This window comes from Melanostigma gelatinosum (genome assembly GCF_949748355.1).
Source record: "Melanostigma gelatinosum genome assembly, chromosome: 15".
In the NCBI taxonomy this organism is placed as follows: domain Eukaryota; kingdom Metazoa; phylum Chordata; class Actinopteri; order Perciformes; family Zoarcidae; genus Melanostigma; species Melanostigma gelatinosum.
In genome coordinates, this window is record NC_136648.1 from 3,751,397 (window position 1) to 3,775,367 (window position 23,971).

At 43.6% G+C, this 23,971-nt stretch overlaps 1 protein-coding gene across 1 annotated transcript in view; it reads right to left on the minus strand.

Annotated features, from left to right (window-relative positions):
- The window catches only part of LOC306789664 (contactin-associated protein-like 4), a gene marked incomplete at both ends in the record, with an annotated part of 72,122 nt that overhangs the window by 12,583 nt on the left and 35,568 nt on the right, over window positions 1-23,971 (minus strand). Inside the window, 12 exons of the mRNA XM_079285727.1 lie at window positions 2,798-3,016; window positions 6,040-6,210; window positions 6,745-6,872; window positions 7,871-8,033; window positions 10,919-11,119; window positions 12,450-12,569; window positions 12,953-13,059; window positions 17,853-18,024; window positions 18,971-19,114; window positions 19,206-19,473; window positions 20,966-21,094; window positions 21,188-21,360. Coding sequence (XP_079141853.1) covers window positions 2,798-3,016; window positions 6,040-6,210; window positions 6,745-6,872; window positions 7,871-8,033; window positions 10,919-11,119; window positions 12,450-12,569; window positions 12,953-13,059; window positions 17,853-18,024; window positions 18,971-19,114; window positions 19,206-19,473; window positions 20,966-21,094; window positions 21,188-21,360 — 1,995 coding nt within the window. The remainder of the gene's footprint in view (window positions 1-2,797; window positions 3,017-6,039; window positions 6,211-6,744; window positions 6,873-7,870; window positions 8,034-10,918; window positions 11,120-12,449; window positions 12,570-12,952; window positions 13,060-17,852; window positions 18,025-18,970; window positions 19,115-19,205; window positions 19,474-20,965; window positions 21,095-21,187; window positions 21,361-23,971) is intronic.

Below are 23,971 nucleotides of genomic sequence, written 5' to 3' on the forward strand. Positions count from 1 at the left end.
ATTTCTGCGACGATCCCAGATTGAAACTCTTATTGTGTTCAGAGCACAAACTTGGCAGCTCTTTGCTCTCTGAGTTTGAAGCCGACAACTTTCTATTGTTCAGCGGCAGCAGCAGCTTTTCACACCAATAAATCACCGAGCTCCGTTGGACTCTCAGCTCCAGGTCTCCTCCCTCTGAGTTGACTCGTGTGAATTATTGAATTATTGAGATGCTGATCAGGCAAATAATCCGAGACAGTGTGTAGAGGAAAAACAAAAGAACTCCAGTCAACACAGATGAGCTGCTGGCCTTCAACGTCAGGACGCAGCTTACATCGTATACTGAGCTGCAGGAGGATCTCACGTCAATGCTGCTGCGCTTCGAGGGAAGTGCGACGCGAAGATCTAAGGAATCCTCAAACTCCTCGTACGTGAGGACGCTTCGCCTGCACACAGCGGCAGAGAGGAGTAAACAGACGGCACAAATATACAGAGGCTTAACTCCCCAAACAAGGCAGAAATAATTGCTTCTAAACCTTCACAAAGGGAGTTTTTTCTGCATCGCTCAAGCGCACTCAAAACCGCTGCGTATGGCTTTTTAGCACAATGCAAGCAGCAATAAAGGAATTGGAAAACGAACAATGGTGTGGATTATAAATACAAGCCAGGCAATAACACGGCATATTAATCAAAACAATGGGACTCGGTGCCGTATAAAGCATGGCAGGATTATGGCTCATAAATACAGTGTGTACACTGAGATACGGCTCATGCGTTTATACAAACCAACACAGCGGCTTATAATTCAAACAATGGAACAGTTTGCTTTACAAATCGAAACTCATGAATGCAACGCGTGTGGTACGGTGGCTCTTAAGCGAGCCAATGCTGAGGCATGTGAATCCAAACAACTCAATACTTGTGTGCTCATGAATGAACATGTGCACAGCAATGCAGCGGAGCCAACGGTCACACAACAGGCCCCGTGAAGCAAAATCAAATCACATCAAGATGTCATTCCTGCCGTGCTTGATGCTCTGTGGTGCTTTGAGAGAAATGCTGACCTCAGCACGCTAACACGCTCACGACGCCGATGCCAACGTGTTGATATTACGAAGCCAACGTTCAGCATGTTCTCCGGCTTTAGTACAGCATTGGCTGATGGAGAAACCATGTTTTGTAAAATAAGAACGTTTATGTTTGATACTTTCTTGCGATAAAGTGCTGTCAGAAAGTGTGGGATTGCCGCTGTTAGTGATCACTTACTGAGTTCAGGATCTGTATTATGTAAATATTCATAAGAGGCCTCATCTGTTATTAAAGTGCAAGCGATTCAAGCAGAAACAGGGTTGTTGTTGGTGTGTTCATGGCCCCTCACACGGTACTATAAGAGAGCATCGTGCTGCTGAAGGACACATTAGCAGCTACTTGGATCAAACCCGAACAGCTCGACATCAACGCTGCTCCGTCCATCTATTACAAAACCAATCTGGGGATAAATATTAGCATTTTCATCCCAACACATATAAGACTTACTTCAGTCTACTGTACTGGTAATTCAGAGGAAAACATATTGGGGTTCAGGCTGATATTCACCTAGATTTCCCCGCTGCCTTCATCCAATCTCACCACTGCTTGTTGCTTTCTTTTCCCCACACAGTGTGTGTTTACTGATATGAACTGCCGTACATAATATTTGCAGAATGAAAAGACCTGATAATAAGTGTATTTTCATCGTTTCCCCCCTGTAGCTCTGGTGAGAGGTCACATGGGGAATAACTGATGGAGTTGAGATGAACCGGGCTGCAGTGTTGATGGAGTTTGTGTTGGAGATTCTCAGCTCGCTGGTTAATTACATGACGGCCTGAAGAATCATTCACAGGTTCAGCTTCATTTACAGATTATTTAAAGACCCTCAATGCACACACAACTCTATACGTTACTGCTCCCTGATGCATGCTTTGTTTATCAAACAAGATTATTATTTGTGGTCAGAAACCATCGACTCAGCACTTTCCTATCCGATAGTGCTGAGCAGCTGCCGACATTTAGCCGACAGCAGTTTAGCACTTTGAAACATCATATTTCTTTACACTGTACGACTGTGGATGAAGAGGTAGTGGAAGCGCAGACTCAGCACCTTTTACATCCAACGCTGCCGATCAAACAACAGGATTTGGCTGATAACAGATCAGCCAAAGCAGAGGGAATATTTTGGGCGTTTTTTTGAGGCTAAACACCCTGTGCTACCTGATACTGACTCCTAAGGTTGGCTCCCTGTAGAGGAGGAATGTGTCAGATTGCCATCTTCCATATTTAGCACCGCTTGGTGGCTTAGCATGTTTGCAACAGCTGTGATATTCAAAGGAGTTGGACCTTTTCTCCTCTGGAAAGCAAAAGCTTTCAGGTAATTAAGTAAGAATCCTCATTGTCTATATCTTTGCCTGCAATTACGCTGTGCACACAAAGTAGCAGTTGCACAACTCATAATGCCAACAGTGACAGTCAGAGCTCTATTAGAGCTGACACATTCCGCTAATTGGTATTCAAATTAACATTACTTCATTGTTATGCACAGAACGCTGCTCTCTGCTGGCGCATCGATCACAAACACAGAAAACAGCGGCAGTTTGAAGAAGGAAAGAGGAAAATCGGTCACAACTGGACACAGAAAATCACGTAATAAACGAGAGAGATAATGTGTGAGAAGATATACCGGAGTGTATATTGTGTATTCACATCAAAGACTGTGTGTGTGTGTGGGAGAGATATTAGAATAAGATGATGAGGGAGCTGCTCACATCGTTCTCCTCCTCACCTATGAACAGCTGGCTGTTGAGCTGCAGGTGGAGGTGTCCGTCAGCAGGAGCCTCCTGTGTGGCGACAGGAAGTCCGTCCAAACGAAGCGACGCCTCCTTGACGTTCCGCTCGGCTCGGACTCGATGCCACCGGGTGTCGTTCAGGGGGACGCTCGACTCCACGCGAACCTCCAGCGGCCCGTTGCCAACGTCGAAGGAGAAAACCACCTGAGTGGAGGCTGATGGAGGGGGGGGGGGGTTGTAAAAAGGAGACGGATGAGACAGGAAGGGGGAGTCAGAGGTAAAAGTGTGATTTATAGAAAGGACGGCGACGAAGAGGAGAACAAAAAAAAGAGAAGCGAATGAACAGAAAATAAAAATAATGATGGTTTAAATGGGTAGATCATCCGGCCAGTAGACTATTTCACTTATTAGCATGATTAACGAATTAAACAACACATGTTTCTTTCAGAGGAAATGTTTAAAGTCATCTCACAGCTGGAGAATCAGACTTATAGATGAATGGAGACGGACACATCAGTTGCTTCATACGAGCCGTTTCATTATTCTGGTCTTGTGGAGGTTCTTTAACTTTATTATCATGCTGAAGGAGATTTGATTTGCAGACCAGCATTAAACTTGCACGTAACGGGAATATACTGACGACAATATCGAACGACATCTGTACGACATCTGCATGTGTCGAAATGAGAAGAACTTTATTAAAATCCTGCCTCAATCTGCCTCAGCAACATTCTACCTTTAGGTATTAACTGCTGAAATAAACTTCCCACCTTCTCTCTTGAAATAAAGTGTATTTATTTATTCAGCTAATTTATAGTAATTTGCAGCTGAGGAATTTAAACCTTTGTGAACGTTTAACACCAAATACTTTGTTAACACAGAATAAACAGTTTACTACTTATCATTTTGTTTCATCCATATCCCATACAATTGACTGATGCTATCTTCTGAAGTCAGCTTTAACGTACTAGCTTTAATCTCTGCTGTCTGAACACTTCTCCAGTGTTTGCTTCTCTCTCCTGCTGTCATCACAGACATGACTGGCTCCTCGTCTCCTCCGTGGACTCGCTTCCTCGTGACATTTTGCCCAAAACATCTATGGTTTGTGCGAAATGGTGTTCCGTAAAAGGCAGCTAAAAAACATTATATTAAGTAAACGACAATATTAGATCGTCTGTCAAAACTTCCCCGTCCTTACTTAGACCTGTGAGGCGAGCCACACAACAGAGAAACTCTCTGCTCCGAGGCTTTATTTTGGGGGATTTTTAATGAGATTTTTCTTTACTTCGGAAACTAACCGTTTCCCTCCAGCTCTCTCTTGTTGCTCCCTTCAAGCGGTCTGCTCAGATCAAAAAAGTTCCTGTCATGTTCATTCCAACAAAAAGGAGTTGATTTAGGAGACTAGAGGCGTCCCGTGCTTTGTGATTTTGGAAGGAGAAGATGCATCGCTCCGAGAGCACAGAACAAGATGAAACAACATCCCGGCATCATACAGTAACTTCATTTAGAAAGGGTTCTCTGAGGAAGCAGACAGCAGAGCAGCAGTATTCAGAGCAGAGAACAACCACACTGACAATGATTTCCCCCCCCGACGACCGGCAGCTGTTGGTGCAGGATTAGACTCTGTGTGTGTCCCTTCAAATCACATTTTTAAGAAAATGCAAAATGCAGCACATATAAAACTGCAAACCAAAGTAAACTGGTGGACTGGGATGATTCAAAGTGACTCGCATCACTGCTTCAAGGCATCTATGCAAGATCCTCCAAACACCAGACGCCATGTCTGCCCATAAACACATATCTCATATCTGGCTGCATAACCATGAGCATAAAGAAAAAGGCTTCTGGGTATTTCCGCCACGTTTTAAATGACAACGCACCGATGAGGGCTGTAAAGGTGTCACACCCACCACAATCTTGTGGTACCCATAAAGCAGAAAAGACCCTGTTGGTTATTGCGGTTGTATTCTAAATGATATTCACTTTGGGTAAAAGACAGAACGCTGCATAAAACAGAGAGCTGAAACCGAGTTCGATTACCGCCTCACTGTTTTATGCCTCCGCCAACAAGCCACATTGCAGTCTCCATCCATGTGAATTATTCAGATGTGGCTCAAGTGACCTTTGACCACCAACTGATAATCAGTTCATCCTTGAGTCCAGGTTCACGTTTGTGCCAAATAAATCGTCTCCAGGCGTTCCTGAGATATCGGCGTGAAGGCATGAAAACATCGTCTGAGCTCTGAAGACAGAAAGCTGAAGAGAAACAAAGAAGAGTTGATCTTTGTGCTTTCATTCTCAAAAGACTGGAAACCAAAGCAAAGAGCACAGAACAGCGCATACATTTCAGATTTGGTCTGATTTTGCAGCACGTAAATCAGCGTTTTACATTTCCTACTCTGTTCAAGTTATTAAAGAAGCAATAAATGTCTCCTTTATTATGCCACTTGAGACTTTTGTGGAGTTTTGGTTCACTTTGGTCAGAGCCAGGCTCGTTGTTTCCCTCAGCTATCATGTCTTTATGCTAAGCTAGTGCAGCAAGCGGTGAAAATGTCCCCGCTGGGCCACCGTATACAGGGCCAGGGGCTCACTTGGAAGAAGGTGATGTCCCCGTAATGCATCAGAATTAAACAGCATTTGAATCAAAGTGTGAGCACAGATGATGGCGTTCTTTGCTTCCGTTACTAGATCCGTCAAATCAATCACAGCACGCAAACAAAGTCCCGATGAAGCAGATACGCTTCACAAAGAGCAGTACGGTTCTTTCCTAAAATCAATTTGAGAATATTAACTGCTCGAGAGAGACATTTCAGATTTACTGCGACAGTTTACGATGATATTTTAGAGGAGTAGTGAGTTTACAGCCCCGGTGGATAAAGCCAGTTCCATAAACAGTTTTTCCCAGTTTGGTGAGGAAGAACTAAGACGGAGCACGGGCCTCAACCCAATCCAACACCTTTGGATTGAACACTGGCTGACTTCTCTTGTGGCTGAATGGGGTCAAATCCCTGCAGCCAGATGCCAAATATTTGTGAAAAGGCTTCCCAGCTTCCCTGAGCAGAAGTTAAATTCAGGTCAGGAAGGTCAAGACAGCTGAGTTCAACCTTAAATAAAGAATATTTTCCCTCCACGATAGTTTGCTATGGATTGAGTCTGTAACCTCAGGGTTTTTACACGGATCCAGATTAGACTCTGACTCTGATCGGGATTACAGCTTCACCCTCCAGCTCCTACTCACAGCGCAGTTCGATCCGGATGAAGTCTTTGATGCCCAGGTTTTCCAGGAAGACACCGGAGGAGGCCGTGGTTTTAAACAGGAAGGAGACGTCTGCGCTCAGCTCTCCGTGGAAGGTGGGGAAGTGGAGGTACGACGTCTCCTTGTCGAAAAACGCAGCGTTCCACAAGTTCTCTGAGAAACACGATGAGAGCCCGCCGTCAACATCTTTGAATGGATATCACGCAGCAAACAAATGAGGCATGACGTTCAGTGAATGAGCTTACACAAGGGGCTGATTTCTGTTACATGGTTCGTCTGTTGTATCGTGTCACATATTTATTCATATGCCCGGCTAGAAATAGAACGGCTGTAATTACTAATAATTAGCAAAACAGCCTGCTTTGTTCTACCTTGTAATGCATTTAATGAGAAGCGAGAGTGGGGAAATAATTAAAAAGGAAGTATTCATTAGCAACAGTTCTGCTGATGATAATTAGCTTCTAGATGTTCTTGCCCGGGAGAATTCACACTAAACACCGAACAATGTGTTTCCATATCAACAACAGGCCTGAGAGGAATCAGTCCCTCAGGAATAACGAGTTATTATCGGCTGACGGATTAAAAAACTCTGTCTGAATGTAGATTTAAGTCCTTCCACCAGTTCAACAAAACAGGAAACAGTATCATCTCTCCATCATGTAACCAGGCAACCAGAGCTGGACTTACTGTCTCCATAACAACTGAGCGGTCCCACTCTGTAGGCGGCCTCTGACTCCGGCCTCTGGATGTCACCCAGCACCAGAGACCTGACAGGGAGGCTCTCTTCATGGGTGAGCAGGCCAGAGTCTTCAGTCCTGGGGAAGGACGTGGAGCAGGAGGAAGAGGAGAGGGAGAGCAGACGTGAAGAACAAAAAGGAGAAAGGGTAGGAGGTGACGGAGGGAGTGGCAGACGAAGAAGAAGAAGGAAGAAAGAATTAGGATTTTGAGAAGAGAATGAGAAAGAAGGGAGGAAAAGGTTGAGGAGATGATGAAGAAGAAGACAGGGACGAAACAACAGAGAAGGTCAATAGGGAGGAGGAGGAGGAGGAGAAGGAGGGGAAGAGATGAAAAAGAAAAGGAACCAAGAAATGAAATAGAAGCAGAAGAAGTGGAAGGAACAGAGCGAAGGCAATGACATGATTCATATTCGTATAAATAACCGAAGAAAAAAGTCAAAGAACTTTTATATTCAATCAAAACTTTGACATAAATGCTCATTAATATGCTCATTTGTCTGTCTGGTAGAAACCACAACAGGGCTTCAATAAGCGGACACAACCTGTGCCAGACATTTAAATGGTGAGCCGGATCGTACCATTTCCATCCTGACACTCAAAACTCCATCCATGCCAATTTCTGTGAGAGCTATTTTCCAAAGCAGCGCTCCAGACAGACAGCTGAGTGAGCAGCTCCCGTACATTTCCACCCATGTTCAGCTCGATGGGCCTCTGATCATCTACATCTCCATCTCGATGTCAGGACAGACATTTCACCGGGACTGGAAGCGAGAGGAGGTATCTTCACTCTGAGGGTTTTCTGATGAATGGTTCGTAAAAACTGTGTAAGCATTGAACAGTTTGACAGTTTGAAACCGAGAGGTAGATGCAAGGAATGAGCCGATCATAACGCCCATCATGCACCTGCAGAGTGAGGAGTCGAATCTCTACTTTGCAGGCCATGTTTCTGAGGTTTGGTTCGGTGAAAGATGGCCTGTTTTGTGGAATGCATTGTCACCGGAGGGACTGCAAATAAAAATGCAGTCCAATCTAACAATGATCACAAAATGTCCCGGAGATACAATAAAGTTCGGTACCACTCTATGCGGCCGGCGTCACAGTTGCAGTAGTGCTGTGGGTCCACGCAGTCGCCCTGCAGGCCGCAGACACACTGCTGGCTGCCCGGCTGAGCTCCGCCCCAATACGTCTGGACACGACCGGGACCGGGACCACCGAGCCACCAACTGAACGGAGAGCCCTCTGAAACACACACACACACACAAGCAAACACACATTTAACTTTTCCGAACATCTCCAACAACAACACTGACCGTGTTATTGTCATATATTCCCGCCACGAGACGGCCGATTATTTCCTAAAGAGCTGAGCCAAAGCTAATGAACGAATTAACAAAAACGAGGTTAAAAAAAGGAAAACTAAAGCAACATTTTATTTGTACTGCACTCACGAAACTGCAAAGAGATGCAGCCTCTTGCAGGACACAAAAGATGCACTGATGCACAATACCGTGAGCCGCATTATGTCCTGAGATGAACAGCGCAGTGAGGAAGTAGCTGAGCGCTGTACGGGAAAGAGACCCCATCTCTCAGCCTCTCAAGATGAATCCAGTGTTTGAAGCTGGGGGAAGTCTGCCAGCTCCTGCCCCTTACACTGAATATATTGCTTTTGGATGGAGGGCGATGATACTATATGGTGAAAAGATGTATTTCGCATCTCTAGGGTGCGCAGGTGGAGAGGAAAGAGAGTCTGCAATTCTTTATTTTCCCAGAGAGCAGCAGGGGGGGGGGGGGGGTGTAATGGAACTTCTATCTCTCTGCCCATTCTGCTCTTTCCACCACTTTCATCCATCATTTTGTTATCCGCCCCCCGACATTTTTTCTCATTAATTATTTGACTAATTGTTTCACCACTTTTTCTACTCAAATACACAGAACAATTAACAACGCTGAGAGTCTACAGCACAGCGTCGCTTCGAGGTAATTGTTACAATGTTTACACCACGTTAACCACCTTAGATTTGCAAGTTAGCGTGCTAACATTTGATAATTACCTCTAAACACAAAGCAGAGGCTGATGGGAATATCATTAGTTGTGCGGGTATTTGGTTATAAACCAAAGTGTTGGACAAAGTCAGAGGATCACCAAAGAAGCGGGACATGAATGTGAACCAATCTGAATTTCATGGTGATTCATTCATTCATTAAACTGACATAAAATCTTAGCCACAAAGAATTGCAAATAAGAAACATTATAATAAATAAAATAACTAAGAGTTGAAGCAAATTAATCAACTAAAACAAGAACGACTGGAACTGAAGTAGGATGAAATAAAAGATGCAAAGCTTTACATTTTCTTTACTGAACTTTACTGAACTTTCCACGCTCAGTAAAAACATGATGCAGCATAATCCAATCATTTGAGCGTGTTCGATAAGGTCCTACATTGATCAATGCGAGGGGGTTAAAAACCCAGTAAGGGCCTCATAAATAAAACAAAAGCCTGAATCTACCACGTCTCACAGAGACAGAGGGGACACCCAACCTCAGCATACAGCTCACAAGCATTATAATGTCCCTCTGATAGATGTCCAGACATTTCCATTAAAAATCACAAATGTCAACATCATGGTGGCGCTACAGAAAAAGCTAAAAGACCACCAACGTCAGCAGCATTCATCCTCTAGACTCCACGTCTGCACTCAAGTAATAACACTCAGAGATCAGTCTGGATGAAAGTGGTGAACGACAAACCTAGAGCCACACTGCGGACATGGACACGTGTCCCTGATGTATCTAGCTGTGTTCCTTTACACTGAATGTAGTTTTTTCTTGTATTATGGACTTGACAGGAAAGTGTTAGCTGTTGTTTCACCAAGAGAAATTCAATGGAACTTGCTGATCGAAGTGATTCGCCCTCTTTTTCTAACGCTCACCACCTCCGAGTCAATACCAGCACGAGAAAAACACATAATTCAACAAAGGAAACGCTGATCTGACTCAATACTCATTTCTCAAAAGGAGGAGGGATTCAAGAAATCCTGAGAAATCCATTTGTCTGACTCATTAATGAAAGAGAAGAAAATCCCTGAAACCACATCTGGTTTGCAGTAAAGAGCGTAATGATTTTGTTCTGGTGGAGAGAGAGAGAGAGAGAGAGAGAGAGAGAGAGAGAGAGAGAGAGAGAGAGAGAGAGAGAGAGAGAGAGAGCGAGAGATGCTTAACAAAGCTTTCATTTTCTTTTATTTACCCCAACTAGACAATTAAGAACAAGCTCTTGTTTACAGTCTTTTCTGATTTGCACTTGAGGGGTACTGAGGGAACAGGGAGGAACCAAAGCCTCCCTGAAATAAGATTAAAAGGATGAAAAGATTAAGTTTAGATAAGAAAGTGAGATCTACTTTCTAAGCATAATCACAAACACAGACTTTAATAAGCTGTTGGCTCCAGTAGAGTTCATTAAATGTGTTGAAAGTCAAAGTAAGAAGCTGACTTCTAATATCTAAGCACACAGACTGGGAACAGTTAGCCTGGCTCTGTACAATATTAACAAAATCTGCACCTCTAAAGCTCGCTAATTAACATGTTCAATCAACACTTATTTATTCAAAGCGTAGAAACTCCAATTTGCAATTTCAATGGAGGATTATGTGCCAGACTATTTCTGGCTTCTGAGTAGAAAGAAACTCCAGGAATGTACTGGTTCCAGCCAAGAAATAGACGTAAAATAATAGTCTGCCACATAATCCCTGTAAAACAGCAAATTGTGATTTTTACATTGCGGTGTTTGTGCGGATTAAACAAACATCATATGACGTGTTAATACGTGAGCTTTGGAGGTTCTGGTCAGCAGATTCTGAGACCTTTCATCAGAGCCAGGCCAGCTGCTTCCCTCTGTTTCCAAACTGTCGCCTGGTTCAGACACCAGAGTCGTATCAATCTTCACATCGGGCTCTGTAAGCCTGTTTCCCAATGGCAAACTATTCCTTCTAAGTTAAGAGAGTAAATACGTGTCTGGGCAGCTGTTCCAGGTGAGCAACTCTATACCCGACAGCATGAGACGAGCTGTACCCTGTAAAGAAAACACATGAGGAAACATCCAGCAACTTTCCTGATGAGGCTTTACCTGGAGTGTTGAGGAGGCGGGACTTCCTGCAGTGGTAGGACAGCTCCTGTTCGCAGTGCTCCGATTGGCTGATGACGGCCAATAGCTGCTCCTCGTCTGCGGAGTAGTCAAAGTGAACCGAGTGCTGGTCTACACCTGGAGACGGTCGGACTCTGGTCAGCTCTGTGTTGTTGTGCTGGATCACCATCCACGTGTTCTCCTCTGGTGGGGGATAGATAGACATATATAGATATATATATATATATATATATATATATATATATATATATATATATATATATATATATATATATATATATATATATATATATATATATATATATAGATATATATATATATATATAGATATATATATATATATAGAGATATATATAGAGATATATATATATAGAGATATATATATATAGAGATATAGAGATATAGATATATATATATATATATATATAGAGATATATATATATATATATATATATATATATATATATATATATATATATATATATAGAGATATATATATATATATATATATATATATAGAGATATATAGAGATATAGATATAGATATATAGATAGATAGATACGTTTGTCTCTTATGACTGATAAGTTACTGTTGTTGATTGATTTAAATTTGTAAATGATTCTTTCTTGTTTGTCATATATGTGGTCTCATACACTTGCCTTTGCAACATCATGACCCATTCATGCAAAGAGAGATACTCTATATTTGGTAATCATCCGTTTTACCAAAAGTTAGGGATATATATATGCAGTATGGATTCAATTATTGATATATTACCCGCTTGTTCGTGAGTTTTAAAGTTGCTTGGTAGCTGTATTTTTTTACTTTATTCATGTCTATTTTCGAGAGCCAGTCCAGCTGTTTCCCTACTTTTCTTTATGCTAAGCTAAGCTAATCGCCTCTGGCTCTAGCTCTACATTTAGAAAACAGGCATGACAGCGGTATCAATTTTCCTACCGATCTGGGAAAAACTGCTTCTGCTCTTATAATCGTCAATGACATCTAAAAATCAAAAGACTTATACCTCAAGCAACTCATTTACCTGTGAACTGCTTTGTTACACTATCTTCTTATTGTGACATATTTATGAACGTCTGCTCTTCTTTATTTCTCAGTCTAACAGGCATGTATTGAGGATGAACTGTACACTCTGACAACCCACCCTGTCTGAATTAAGATGAACTAAATCACACATCTTTGAAGTTCAATTCATGAAAAAGTGATACAGAGAGAATACAAAAAAGAGAGAGTGGGAGAATAAAAGAACATCATCACTATTAAGATATGAGATACACAAATGATATGAGAGAGACTTAATTATTCATATTCATATGATTGAACAAAAGACATGACCGAAGAAAAAGAGGAGAAAACGGGGGGATGGACGATAAAGTGGATCAGAGCGTGATGAGAGGAGCAACATCATTTCCAATTATGTAAATTGTAATCATAAAAAACGTTGAGTGATGATACGAGGATGAGGGGGAGTGAAAGTGTGTGTGTGTGTGTCACCTGTCATGTTGCAGTAGACCAGCTGCGGTCTGATTGGTCCGCTGCCGTCCACGTCGATATGAAAATGTCCCGACGTGTTGCCGCTGTGTTTGTACGCCTCGCAGGACTGTTCGTACACAGCTGGGAGGAAGATAACGAGATCAGCTCAACATGAATCACATCAGCACGTCGGCTGGCAGACGCACACAGGAGCTGTGAGGGGAGGAGGACTACACACTGTGGAGGACTGCTGCCATTGAATCACTGTCTCATAACCAGAGTGAAGACAATCAGCTTCCGTTTCATTTCCGGCGTCCCGTAAAGTAAAGATTAATCCAACTGGAGAGGACATGACTGATGGGAGTACAGAGACTCAATGAATACAACGTTAGACCTTTAGACCTTGCCTCACTCCTGTCCTTTATTTATGCCATCAGTCCTGTGCCACCCTGCTCCCTGTCTGCCCGTCTCTCTTCATACAGATTGGTGGTCATGTGCTCATGTTGGGCCGACGGGTGACTTACAGCTGTGGCAGGTCGCTCCGCTGTAGCCGCTCTCAGAGCAGTTACAGTGGAAGACGGTCCAGGACTGACTGCAGCGGCCGCCGTGCTCACAACGACTGGGAGAACACCTGAGAGAGAGAGGAATACGCGTGTCAGGGTTGATTTATTTGCTTGTTACGGTAACGTAACCTTTTGGGAACGGTTCTCCTGGATCGTCTGCCAAATAACAAAAAAGGCAGCTGAAACCAAACCACTGCTTTATCTTTCAGCGTCTGGAGGAGTTAACATTTTATATGAAATCACCATTTATATTTTGGCTGATTCACCTTCATCCTCCAGCACAGGGAGTAAAAATGGCTTCAGCACAACTGCATTTGCACACATGGTTCTCGTAAACCCAAATTAAAAGATACACTCCCTGATTTTGTCATGAAACCCAATCACAAAATGTCACCCTGGCCACTGTGATTTGTGTTGAGATAAAAAATAAAACATCCACAGTGAGTTAAGAGTTATGGTTTTTTAATTTGAATGTGCTGTAAAAAATATCAGGGAGGGTATCCTCGCAGTAAGAAGTTTGATTACCGCATTTGCATGGTTCATAGCATCATCTGGATCTTAGAACAATATAACGGTAGAAGGTAATAGAGAAAAGGAATATACTGTAACAATGTACAGTGAATCTACAGAGCATTTCAATGTTGTTTCTATTAGTTGTGGTTTAATCTCTAAAAACAGAATATGAACGTAGAACCTGTGGGCAATGGGACGAGATATTTTGGTGACGGAATGGTTCTGTTTTCCATTTGTAGTCCGAGCAGTGTCGACCAATCACGTTTTAGCAGGCAAAACAAAGCATCGACTGCTGAGTAATCCCGGCAAGGTGATGTGTCGTGGAAGAGGAACTCCACCGGTCTGGCACATCAAGAGTGTGTTCACGGGTTTTGGGTTGTTCTTCTGCACAAGTCTGATGAATGGACTCAAGTGATGTCACTTGAGTCCGAATCGCTGGTGCTGAAGATTGAATTCTGAGGGCGTGAAGTCGAGATGCATTGTGGGTAATATAGGCAAAAACTTTGCTGTATCGATATTGCTGTAACTTTTGTTGTATCGATTTCAAAAGAGACTAAATCGACGGTGCACACTTTCCAGGTAACTGGAATAAGTGATGCATAACGTTTGCCTCACTGTGGTTGTGATGAAAGCATTCGTGGACATTTAACAGCCATGAACGTCCTCTGACTGACACAGATGATGTCTCTCCTGCTTCATCTTTACAGACTAGTGATGACATTGGGCCCGATGCGTCCAAAGAGAAAACTTACTTCATTCAACTAAATGAGCCTCGTATGAAACGCAGCTTTTCATTTCTCGAGGAGAAAAACCTTTTAGTCGAAGCTCTTCAAGGTTGACGTCAAATAGAACATCTTGCATTTTTAATATCGGTTTATACATTTATAAAGTTTTGGGAGGTTGTTGAAATAAAAAAAAACTGTTTTGTGTTGAATGAAAAGATGTCTCCTGCAGACAAAATTCATTTGAAACACCTTTCACCCTTCCCCAGTGGGATAAAAAGATTCATTTCATTACGTTCTCGCTTCAGATGTTTTCTTTCATTTCAAAAGGAAGTTTGCGGCGGAATAGAAAATATTCTTTTAACTTCTTCTCAGCAGCAGAATGAACCGAGCTTCTCTTCTAAAGTGCCGCCACGCTGTTTGCAGAAGCTCTATGAACACAGCTCCCAGGAGACTTCAGTGAAGCTGTGTGTGCTATTTACAGATAAGTATACCGCTGTAACCATCATGACATCAGTCCTGTGTGGGAGGCAGGAGAGGGGACGAAGGGAACCGACGGAGGGCGGAAGGCAGCGGAAATTCACCGATTTGACACTGAAAGTGAAATTGTCACAGTAGAAATGGAACGCTCTGTTTTGTGTTTTTCTGTCTCTGCGTGAAGATGATGAAGAGTTTACTGGATGTGGGAGGTTCGGAAGCTGCCGTGAGAGCTCAGGAAATGAAAAACAATGGGAGGAAAAGCATTCATATTCATGAGTATCTATTTCTACAGTTCACCATGCTCACAGATTCTAAGATGAGCAGCAAGATCGCGTGTAAATGCGACTCCTAACCCGAGGGCCGCTGAACCATGAAAGCCAATGATCGGGTCATTGTTCTTAAACTTATGTAGCAGAAATGTTGGCAGTGGAAGAACAAGCCAACAGCATGCAACCATATTGTAGGAAATCCCAGAGCCAGACACCTCAAAACCTTTTGCACTTAAAAAACAAAACTATCGACACTTTTTTTTTTAACAATACTCGTTTAAAGACCGTGGTGTTAAGTTCATAGAAGTCCTTCAGTGGGAGAACTTGAGTATCTTCACGTTACAAGTAATATGTGATGACAGTAGTATTTCACAGCCTTAAATACTACATACACCTGAAATCTTTGGCCGAACCTTTAAGCATCGATCGTTACCATGTCACCAGGATGGCCGAGCGGTTAAGGCGTTGGACTTAAGACCCAATGGGCGAATGCCATTGTGGGTTTGAACCCCACTCCTGGTATTGTGTTGTAAAATGGATCTCTTCTGGAAAGATGTTGTTGTGGCCAAACACAGTTCACAAATGAATTTTGATTACTCTACACAATGAATGTATAAATCATCTGTATTGGCCGGAGGACAACAAAGTAAAATTACTTTCTGACGATAAATACCAATTGGTATCGGTAGCAAACAAGCATGATCTAAAAGTTATATTTGCTGCTTTTGTGCTGATACGATCCGTGACTGGAATCCGTGATATGATCCGAACCGTATGTTCTGTGGTCAGTCGCTCCCCTAAACACCACGATATGAGAGAGCATACTGCACCTTAGATCACAACTACAAACATGTAAAAGGATCTCCTATCTTCAAACAGAGGAAGTCAGAGTCGACATACTTGGGAGCAGTCAAATGAAAAAGCCTGCTCATATTTAATATCTGCATCCATGTAAACGTCAACGAGTCCTCGAGGGAGCAATACAGCAAACTGTGGAGCTGAGCTGACATGACGGTTAAAGACTGCAGAGGAAGAGCTAATTAAATGAGACTGCTCCACGTTGCTGTTGCCTTTTCTTCTTCAATTCAAACTGACGATGATGTTAGGAGACGGGACAAAAAGCGCCGTCTTAAAGTGTGACGCGCTTAGCGCCTCCATCTCTTCCTCTCAAGCCTTTGACGTCAGTGGTGTACGAGGTTGTTGTTGCCCTCATTCCCAGGTTGATCACCTCGAACGGGAAACGGACCGACTTCTCGCCACTTTTTGATCACGCTGCTGCCGAACGCGGTTCAGATCAGAAGTTCTTTAGAGCACTAGTCCTGCAACAGCACTGATGGGTCAAGTCCATTAAATGCAGGGCTGCTTCTGTGTTGTACTCGTCGTATGGGCTTCCACAGCTATGAAGCCTGCACACGGACACGCCGACACAGATGTGACTCCCTGCTCTGAGCTCGGTATGGAAGCAGTGACTGTAACTCCATTTTCCTCTTAACTTTATATTTTTAACAGAGTTACGATGAAGGGAGGCGCAGTGGGAGTTGTGGTTTTTGTTTTGTTCTGTTCCGGCGAGCAGATCTGAGCGAGAAATGAATCCTGCTGGATAATAACCTGATAAATGTAGAAACAAGGAGATAACAAGGAGATTGTGATTTGTCAGATATCAGGAGGATTTGAACAGACGCGGCTGTCTTTGGCAGGTTTATTTCACACCTCAGGTCTCCGTTCACCGTTCTTTAATGGAAAAACTGGGAGTGCGAGAGGATGCTTCTGATTGTTTGTTTCTAATTATTCTGGATCCAACGCTCACGACACATCGCTTCACCTCACAAATAGGTGACTCTGCTAAGAATTCAAAGAAAAGAAAAATGACATTTCACTTCTGCAACAGCAGGACTGTGAATATTGGTCACTAACCAGGATGGTTGATTTACACATAAGTCCCCACTCAGATGGGTAATAATAATCTCTTCTCCTCTAAAATGATGTTCATGTGCAGATGATGTCAAAGATACAAGATGTATTTTGGAAATTAAAACAGAAAGTGAGTCCTGCTTTTTGTTTTGTTCTGTTCCAGAGAGCAGTAAGTCGATTAAAGACAGAAAGGGGAAAGAGCAGCAGGATTATTGTACCCACATGGTTCTCTGCTATACACAGACTTTTGTTTTGTTCTCCCCTTATTGGTTTGTCCTTTTGTTTGTGTTCCGTTTGGTTTAAAAAACAGTTGCCTTTCTACTCAAACTATATATATGGCACTAAATAGCACGAGTTAGATATTGTTGTAATGTTTCGGACCTTTGCCTGAGGAGATTTTCTCAATCTGGACCTTTTGGAATTTTAGTTGAAGACCCCTGGGTTGAAGGGTTGCACTCAAGATGCAATGGTTCCAACACCTGGTGGAGGAGTGTTTATTACCGGATGTAAGAACTGTCTACTATCATATATTACTGAAGACTATAAAGACTTTCACAAAGAGCACAAAACAGTATTGGGTGCTGTCCAAAGCAAAAAAAGGTGTCGCTACTATAACTACATGTTTTGTGTGATCTCTGGTACACTGACAGCTGTTTGGAACAATGCAGCGTTTGCATTCACTCTGACACGCCCATCAACCAACAGAGATATAGACATGTCTCAAAAACTGCACTCCATTGAGGGGAAACTCATTCGACCATAAAACCAATGTAAGTCTGTGCCGAATGTTTTATCGTGAACACTTCCAGATGCCCCACGATATGAAGCTCAAGGCAGCAAACATAGAGATCACCAGGTGATCACCTCAGGAATACAATGACTGACGTATAGCTGCTCAGTAATGGCAGGGAGGGTGAAATGGCGGTTCAGCGGTAGACCAGTGAGACGGGTTTTGGTGGTTCTGACCTGTCGATGATGCCACACATGTCAATCTGCAGGTGGCTGTAATTTCCCAGCAGTCTTTGCTGCACCATGATCAGGTCCACCGGCCGGCTCGCCACGCTGAGGAGACGCATGCAGCCCTGAAAGAGGCTGAAGGGATTCTTACAGTCCTGACCGGCTTCTTCAGCCGGACAGCCTGGACAGGAAAGTAAGCAGAGCGCTAAAGTGATCAAACGAACACAGTTATTTCATTTGTTCGTAGTCCATTTAACCTGGACACAGAGTGAGTGTAAGCGTGTGTGCGTGTGTGTGTGTGTGTGATGATAAAAAGCCTAAGGCAGTTAGAGAACATGCCTGGATTTTAATACGGCTGAGCAAAGAGCGGACAAGAGATGAGATTTAAGGAAAGGAGGCAGCGAGGAAGCCAAGTGGCGAAATAGAGAGAAGGAGAACTAAATGAAAAAGACTGGAGGGCAGGAAGAGAGGGAAGAAGACAGGAAGGGAAAGAGGAGAGAGGAAGCGAGTAAAATGAGCAGAGAGAAGAGGGAGGGGAAGACGAAGCAAACCTCATAACTTTCATTATAAAACAGCCTCGAGCTAAACTTGGCTCGGAACAAACACGACTGTAGAGGTGAGAAACCAGCTGTTCTGTACAGGAGGAAGAAATGTCACAGTGAACAGTCACTTTACTGCAACTATAGTTTGAATTATAAAAGCTTCTATGTGTATGAAAAGACAACATCTTAAGTTTTCTGAAAAGGTAATATAGTTATTAATAATGTAAAGGTCAGGTGGCATTGACTGGGAGTCTGCGTCTTGACATCAAAAGAAAAAGAAACGCATTAAATTGAAAATTCATAAATGAGAGATATTAAATAAGACGTTTCGGTAAAATGCCTAAAACTGTGAAAAATGAAATTCAAATGTGAAATACAGCTTAACAGCCACAGACCCACTGCCACATGTTGATGTACTTAAACCTCGTGACTACTAATTCATGCTCAACCCAGATTTTCTACTGTTTGAATTTCCAGTGGATACTAATTCAAAGTATCATCGACGTCCAGTATAATGATGTTAAACAGCTCAGTGGATGGCACCTTCTACTGTTTGGTAACAGACATGATTTGTTTCAGTCTTACCACCAAAGAAGAGTTGACTTCCTGCGGTGACGGAGTGGCTGGCGTGAGCGACGCCTCCTTCCTCTTTATCCACAGCGACGGTCAGACGGCCTCGTCTGGAGCTCAGCTCCACTGAATGCCACTGACCGTCGTTCAGAGCAGAACCTGGGAGAACGTTTAATGATAATCATCATCATTATCATCATTAAATTCAGTCATTTTAACAAGAGTCAACTGCACAGGCTGTTAGACCGACCTGCACTGAGCTCCAGCAGCGCCCTGCCGGCTTCATGGATCTGCAGCCGGAGTCGGGCCTCGCTCAAGTACAGCCAGACCACGCCCCCTTCCCGAGGCAGGTCAAAGGTGAGCAGAAGCCCCGCTTTGTTCCACGTCCTGAACTGGAACCCAACGGACACGCCCCCCGACGAGGACGCAGACGCCCCCGGCAACTGGAGGAAGCTCTGGGGGCCCGGGAACGTCACGGCGACGGACACCGACTCAGCACAAGAAAAGGTCACATTGCCCTGAGAGAGAAAGTGATTACAAGAGAGATTAAACAACATTAAACATGAATATTAATCAGCTGCAGAGGGCGTGCCGATGTGACCTCGTGTCACTTGATCTCATCAGCAAGTCTCCTTGAGAATAAAAGCCATGATTGCAAACTGAAAAATACCAATGTCAGCCAAGAGGTGTGGAGGGAGGTGGGTGTGAATGTGAGCAGTGCTCTGTGGACGCTTCCGTTGCGGCCCATTGTTTTGAGTAGTGGTAATGACACCGGGTCCATTGCAAAGGCTGCAGCAGTTACCGTATATATTACAGTCCCGGCCCTCTGCAGGGAATATCAGCCTGCTATCTCGATAATGCTCCGGAAACACAGATGACATCTAAAAGCCCTTTGCAGAGCTGTTAAAAAGATGTATGGACGTCGGTGGTGGAGGATGCAGCACCACTGCGAAATACAAAGTAGAAAGTGAGCAATAAAATCCCCCAAAGGCTGTTCGCTAACACACTGTGCACCCCAACATCCCCCTCACACACTTAAACACACATGCATCATTTAAAGCTCTCCTTACATTGTGTTATCGCACCTTTAAGAATGGCCAAAAGTGGTCTTTATATTAAAAATGACTACAGCTAATAGAACCCCGATTAGATCCTCAGCCATGCATGTGAATCTCTGAACCGTTATTTCTCCGGTCCTTCACTGTAACGACAGACCGTTTATTAGAAATGGTTCAGCTCTGCTCTCCACTTAGCTCGATCCACTTATCGTCACTGTGGAAACACCTAAAGGTCCGAATGAAAAAGACGAGGGAGCTTTACTGAAAGTCCACCCACCGCCGACACTTCACTGTCCTCTCATCACTCACTGTCCTCTTTTAAGCGCTCGTCAGCTTCAACAAGCAACAAGCAGCTGGCAGCGAATCAGCAGCAGCGCCATGAACCTGCATGTAGACACGCACGACCTCATCTATAATGCATGAGAGGGATTAGTTCTGTGGACTCCCAGCTTGTGTCTTCGTGGTCGCCTCTCTTGTAACGAGTAAGTCACTAAACAACACCAAGCGGAATCTTTTGTCAGCTGGCGGAGGGACAGATTCAGCCTGCAGATTGTGTTTTAGGTGGCGCGGCTCCAGCTATTGATGCCGTCTTCTCTCTCAGAAACAAAAGCTGAGAGTTTGAAGAGATGAACATCAAAAGCTCCTCGCTTTCCCCAGATGATCAACGTGTCATCATCACAGTGGAGGAAAAAAGAAAACTGTGTGGTGCCACAAAAGAATCGGAGACTTTTTTCCCATGGATCCAACTTTTTAAGCTGGTTGCTTGTCTACATCTGATGATGATGAGTATGTGCAGTGTGGATTTGTTTTTGCTATTTAGGCTCTGACCTAAAGCTCCTACCAACCATATAAACAAACTGAAAACAAAAAAGCTAGATAAGCTTTCATCACAAAGAAAACTTCAGATAAGAGCATTTCAGGTAACCGGGAGTTCATGATACGATGTTCTCACCACAACAGTGACTCGGTGGTCTTTGTTTTTGGCTGATTCTATCAGGTTGAGGCCGTTGTACAGCAGGTTTTCCAGGCAGCCGTGAAAGTTCCTCTCGGAGACGAGGCCCTGGACCGCCCCGACACTCAGCTGCATGGGGACAAAACATTTGCTGTGAAAATGCATATGTTGTGTTTATGTCGGCGTGGTTTTTGTGTCAGAGCAGCGTTGTTCTCCTCTCACCTTCTCGATGTCCCAGCCGCTGAACTCTGCGGGGATTTGAATCCTCTCCGTGTGTTTGTCCACGGTGAGGTTGAGCTGAGCGCTGCGCCGCTCCACTGCTAAATGATGCCAATGCTGATCATCCAACAGGCTGCCGAGGCAAGCGAGACGCCGGGGTTCAGAGGAGGAAGTACCTGGAAGAGGTGAGGGAAGGAGGAAAAGATGGGCGGGGTGGATAGGAGGTGAGACGAGGAACGATGGAGGAGGGGCGAGAGAAAAGCACAGGTGAGGAGGAAGAGGGAGGTGACAACGGCAAGACGGCAAAGGACGTTGAGGTGGTGAAGGCGTGATAGGATAGAAAAGGGAGGGAAAATAGAGGGCATACAGGAGGAGAGGAAGAAGGAGGGGAAACAAGGATGAAGAGGAAGATCAGGAGAAAGTCAGGTGACAAGAGGTAAGAGGAAGGAGGGGCGAGGACAGGGAGGATGAAGGCGAGGAGGAGGGAAGAGTGAAGGGAAGGTAGCAGATGATGAGATGGCAATAAGAAAAGGGAGGGAGGGAGAGAATAAAGCAGACAGACAGAGAGGATTAATCACAGACTGATAAAACTCTTTCAATCAACATCTCGCCGCTGTTTCACTTTCAAAGTCTGAACCAGACGTTAAAACAGAAAAGAGAAGATACAATGACACGTTTATTCCAAGTTATTTGACGTGTGAGTGTGATCTGCGTCCATCGAGTATAACAGCAGTTGTTTCCTCCTTTTTTCTATCTTTAGTTTATCTGTTTGTTTGTCTGTTTGTTTGTTGTCGTCTCGTTATCTGACCTGCTTCTTTCCAACAGTCTGACCTCGTGTCGGGGGAAACGAAAGCCCCGGGACAGCTACAACACACCAGCCTCCGTATTGCGTCTAAATATTTCGCTTTTTTTCTGGGTATCCCACGGAGAGGATCGCAGCGAGGTCGCCCTCTCTCATCTCATTAGGGACGACAGTGTATCTGCATACATGCACTGGGAGCCAAATATGTGATAATGCCTAAAAAAAAACCCACAGAGGAAACACGTCATTAATGATTGATGAGCACCAGCGGGTCCAAACAAGTAGAGCCGTCCCCAGAAAGCACTGGAGGAGAAACTTTGTTCTGCTGAGAGAAAGAGCCGAACAGAGTCAGCTCTTAAAAATGTATTCGATCTTCTTCAGGGAGAGACGACTCCGACTTCAAAGAGAGAAACAGAGACAGTTTGAAGATGATGGACGGATGTATTTCTGATAATGCAGCCCAGTATGTGAGAGGGCTTGTTTGTCTGCGGCTCGGAGGAGAAAAAACGACTTCATCCAGAGAGAGGACGCAGACCTCGTGATGCAGAGTTTTATTGTGATGAGTGCAGAGAGGTCAATAGGAGAGACAAACAAATCAGATGTATTAAAAGGGATTGATTAATAGAACAATTATTATGCTGTCGGAGGTGGAGAAGAGAGGATCTGATGATGAAGGGTTTCACTGGATGGATGATTTGATTACTGTGTGAATGACTGGAAAGAGAAAGCATGAATCAATGTGAGAGATCAGAGGCCAAGCAACTGGAATATCCCTCTATTGATATCAATATTTATAAAGAACCATCTCTCTCTCTTTGTCTGGGGAGAGAAAAGACATTGTGAATGTCGAACCTATCCGTCGCCACTGACCTTAGTCACAGTAGATATTATTGTGTTAATGAGTTTGTTCCTTAAATTCTGCAGCGAACAGCAGAAGAAAGAGAAAGAAAGAGAAAAGCGAGGAGTTAATCGGGCTGATTAAAAGCTGTATTCTTGTCTGGCTGCATGGTTTTAGGCATCATCTATTAAAGGTCAGTTTGCTTTGTATTCTTTCTGCTTCGCCGCACAAATTAACAATCACGTTGACATTTTTTTTGCATTTCAAATCTGGCTTGTCTACTTGCTTTTACAATTTCACATTCATTCGTTCAATTCTGTCACATTTGGTCGTGTGAGAGAATGGCCGGCACCGATTGTCGTTATCGTGACAGACACATGGAGTGTTATTGTTGTTACCATTTTTAATTGTAAAATATAACCAACTGGTTGGACATGTCTGTTGAATCTCTGCTCTAATGAGCTGTCTGTGATGCCTGTGTTGATAGAATGTCAATTACTTGTGATGCGTGAGACACGGGCGACAGTTGCCCCATGAATTTGATGATGCTGTCGAATTATTTCGTGATAAAATGGGACATTTTAAGAAATAAGTGGCTTGGGCTATATCTCACGATGAGCTTTTTCTGTTGCTACGTACCAGTGGAACCAGGGAACCACGGGAAGTATTGTGGTAACTCTAACAGTGGCATGTTGTTTTACCAAATAGTGCAAGCTATTGCTATCATGACTGCTTTTATTATTCTATTATATCCACTGCTGCTCTCATTATTAGTAGTCAGCCTTTTTGCCATCATTATTCTGCTTACTACTCATGATATGAATAATGGATGTCATATGCATTGAATGTGTTGTAACTCTGTTCACCTCCTCTGTTGCTCTCCCTGAGCCGTCTTCCTTTTTTTCTCCCGTTAAAGGTTATTTTTGGGGAGTTTTTCCTGTTTCGAGGATGTCGGATGCCGTAAAGCCCACTGAGGCCAATTTCTGATTCGTAATTGTGGACTGTACAATTGAATTGAATTGAAACAAAGACAGAGCAGCAGCTGTGCGTTTGGACAACTGCAAAAACGGCTTCGCTCCAATGCAAGTCCATCCCCATGCCTTGTACGATAAGAGAAGAGAAACAAGTGTCCGTGTGCGCTTTCAGA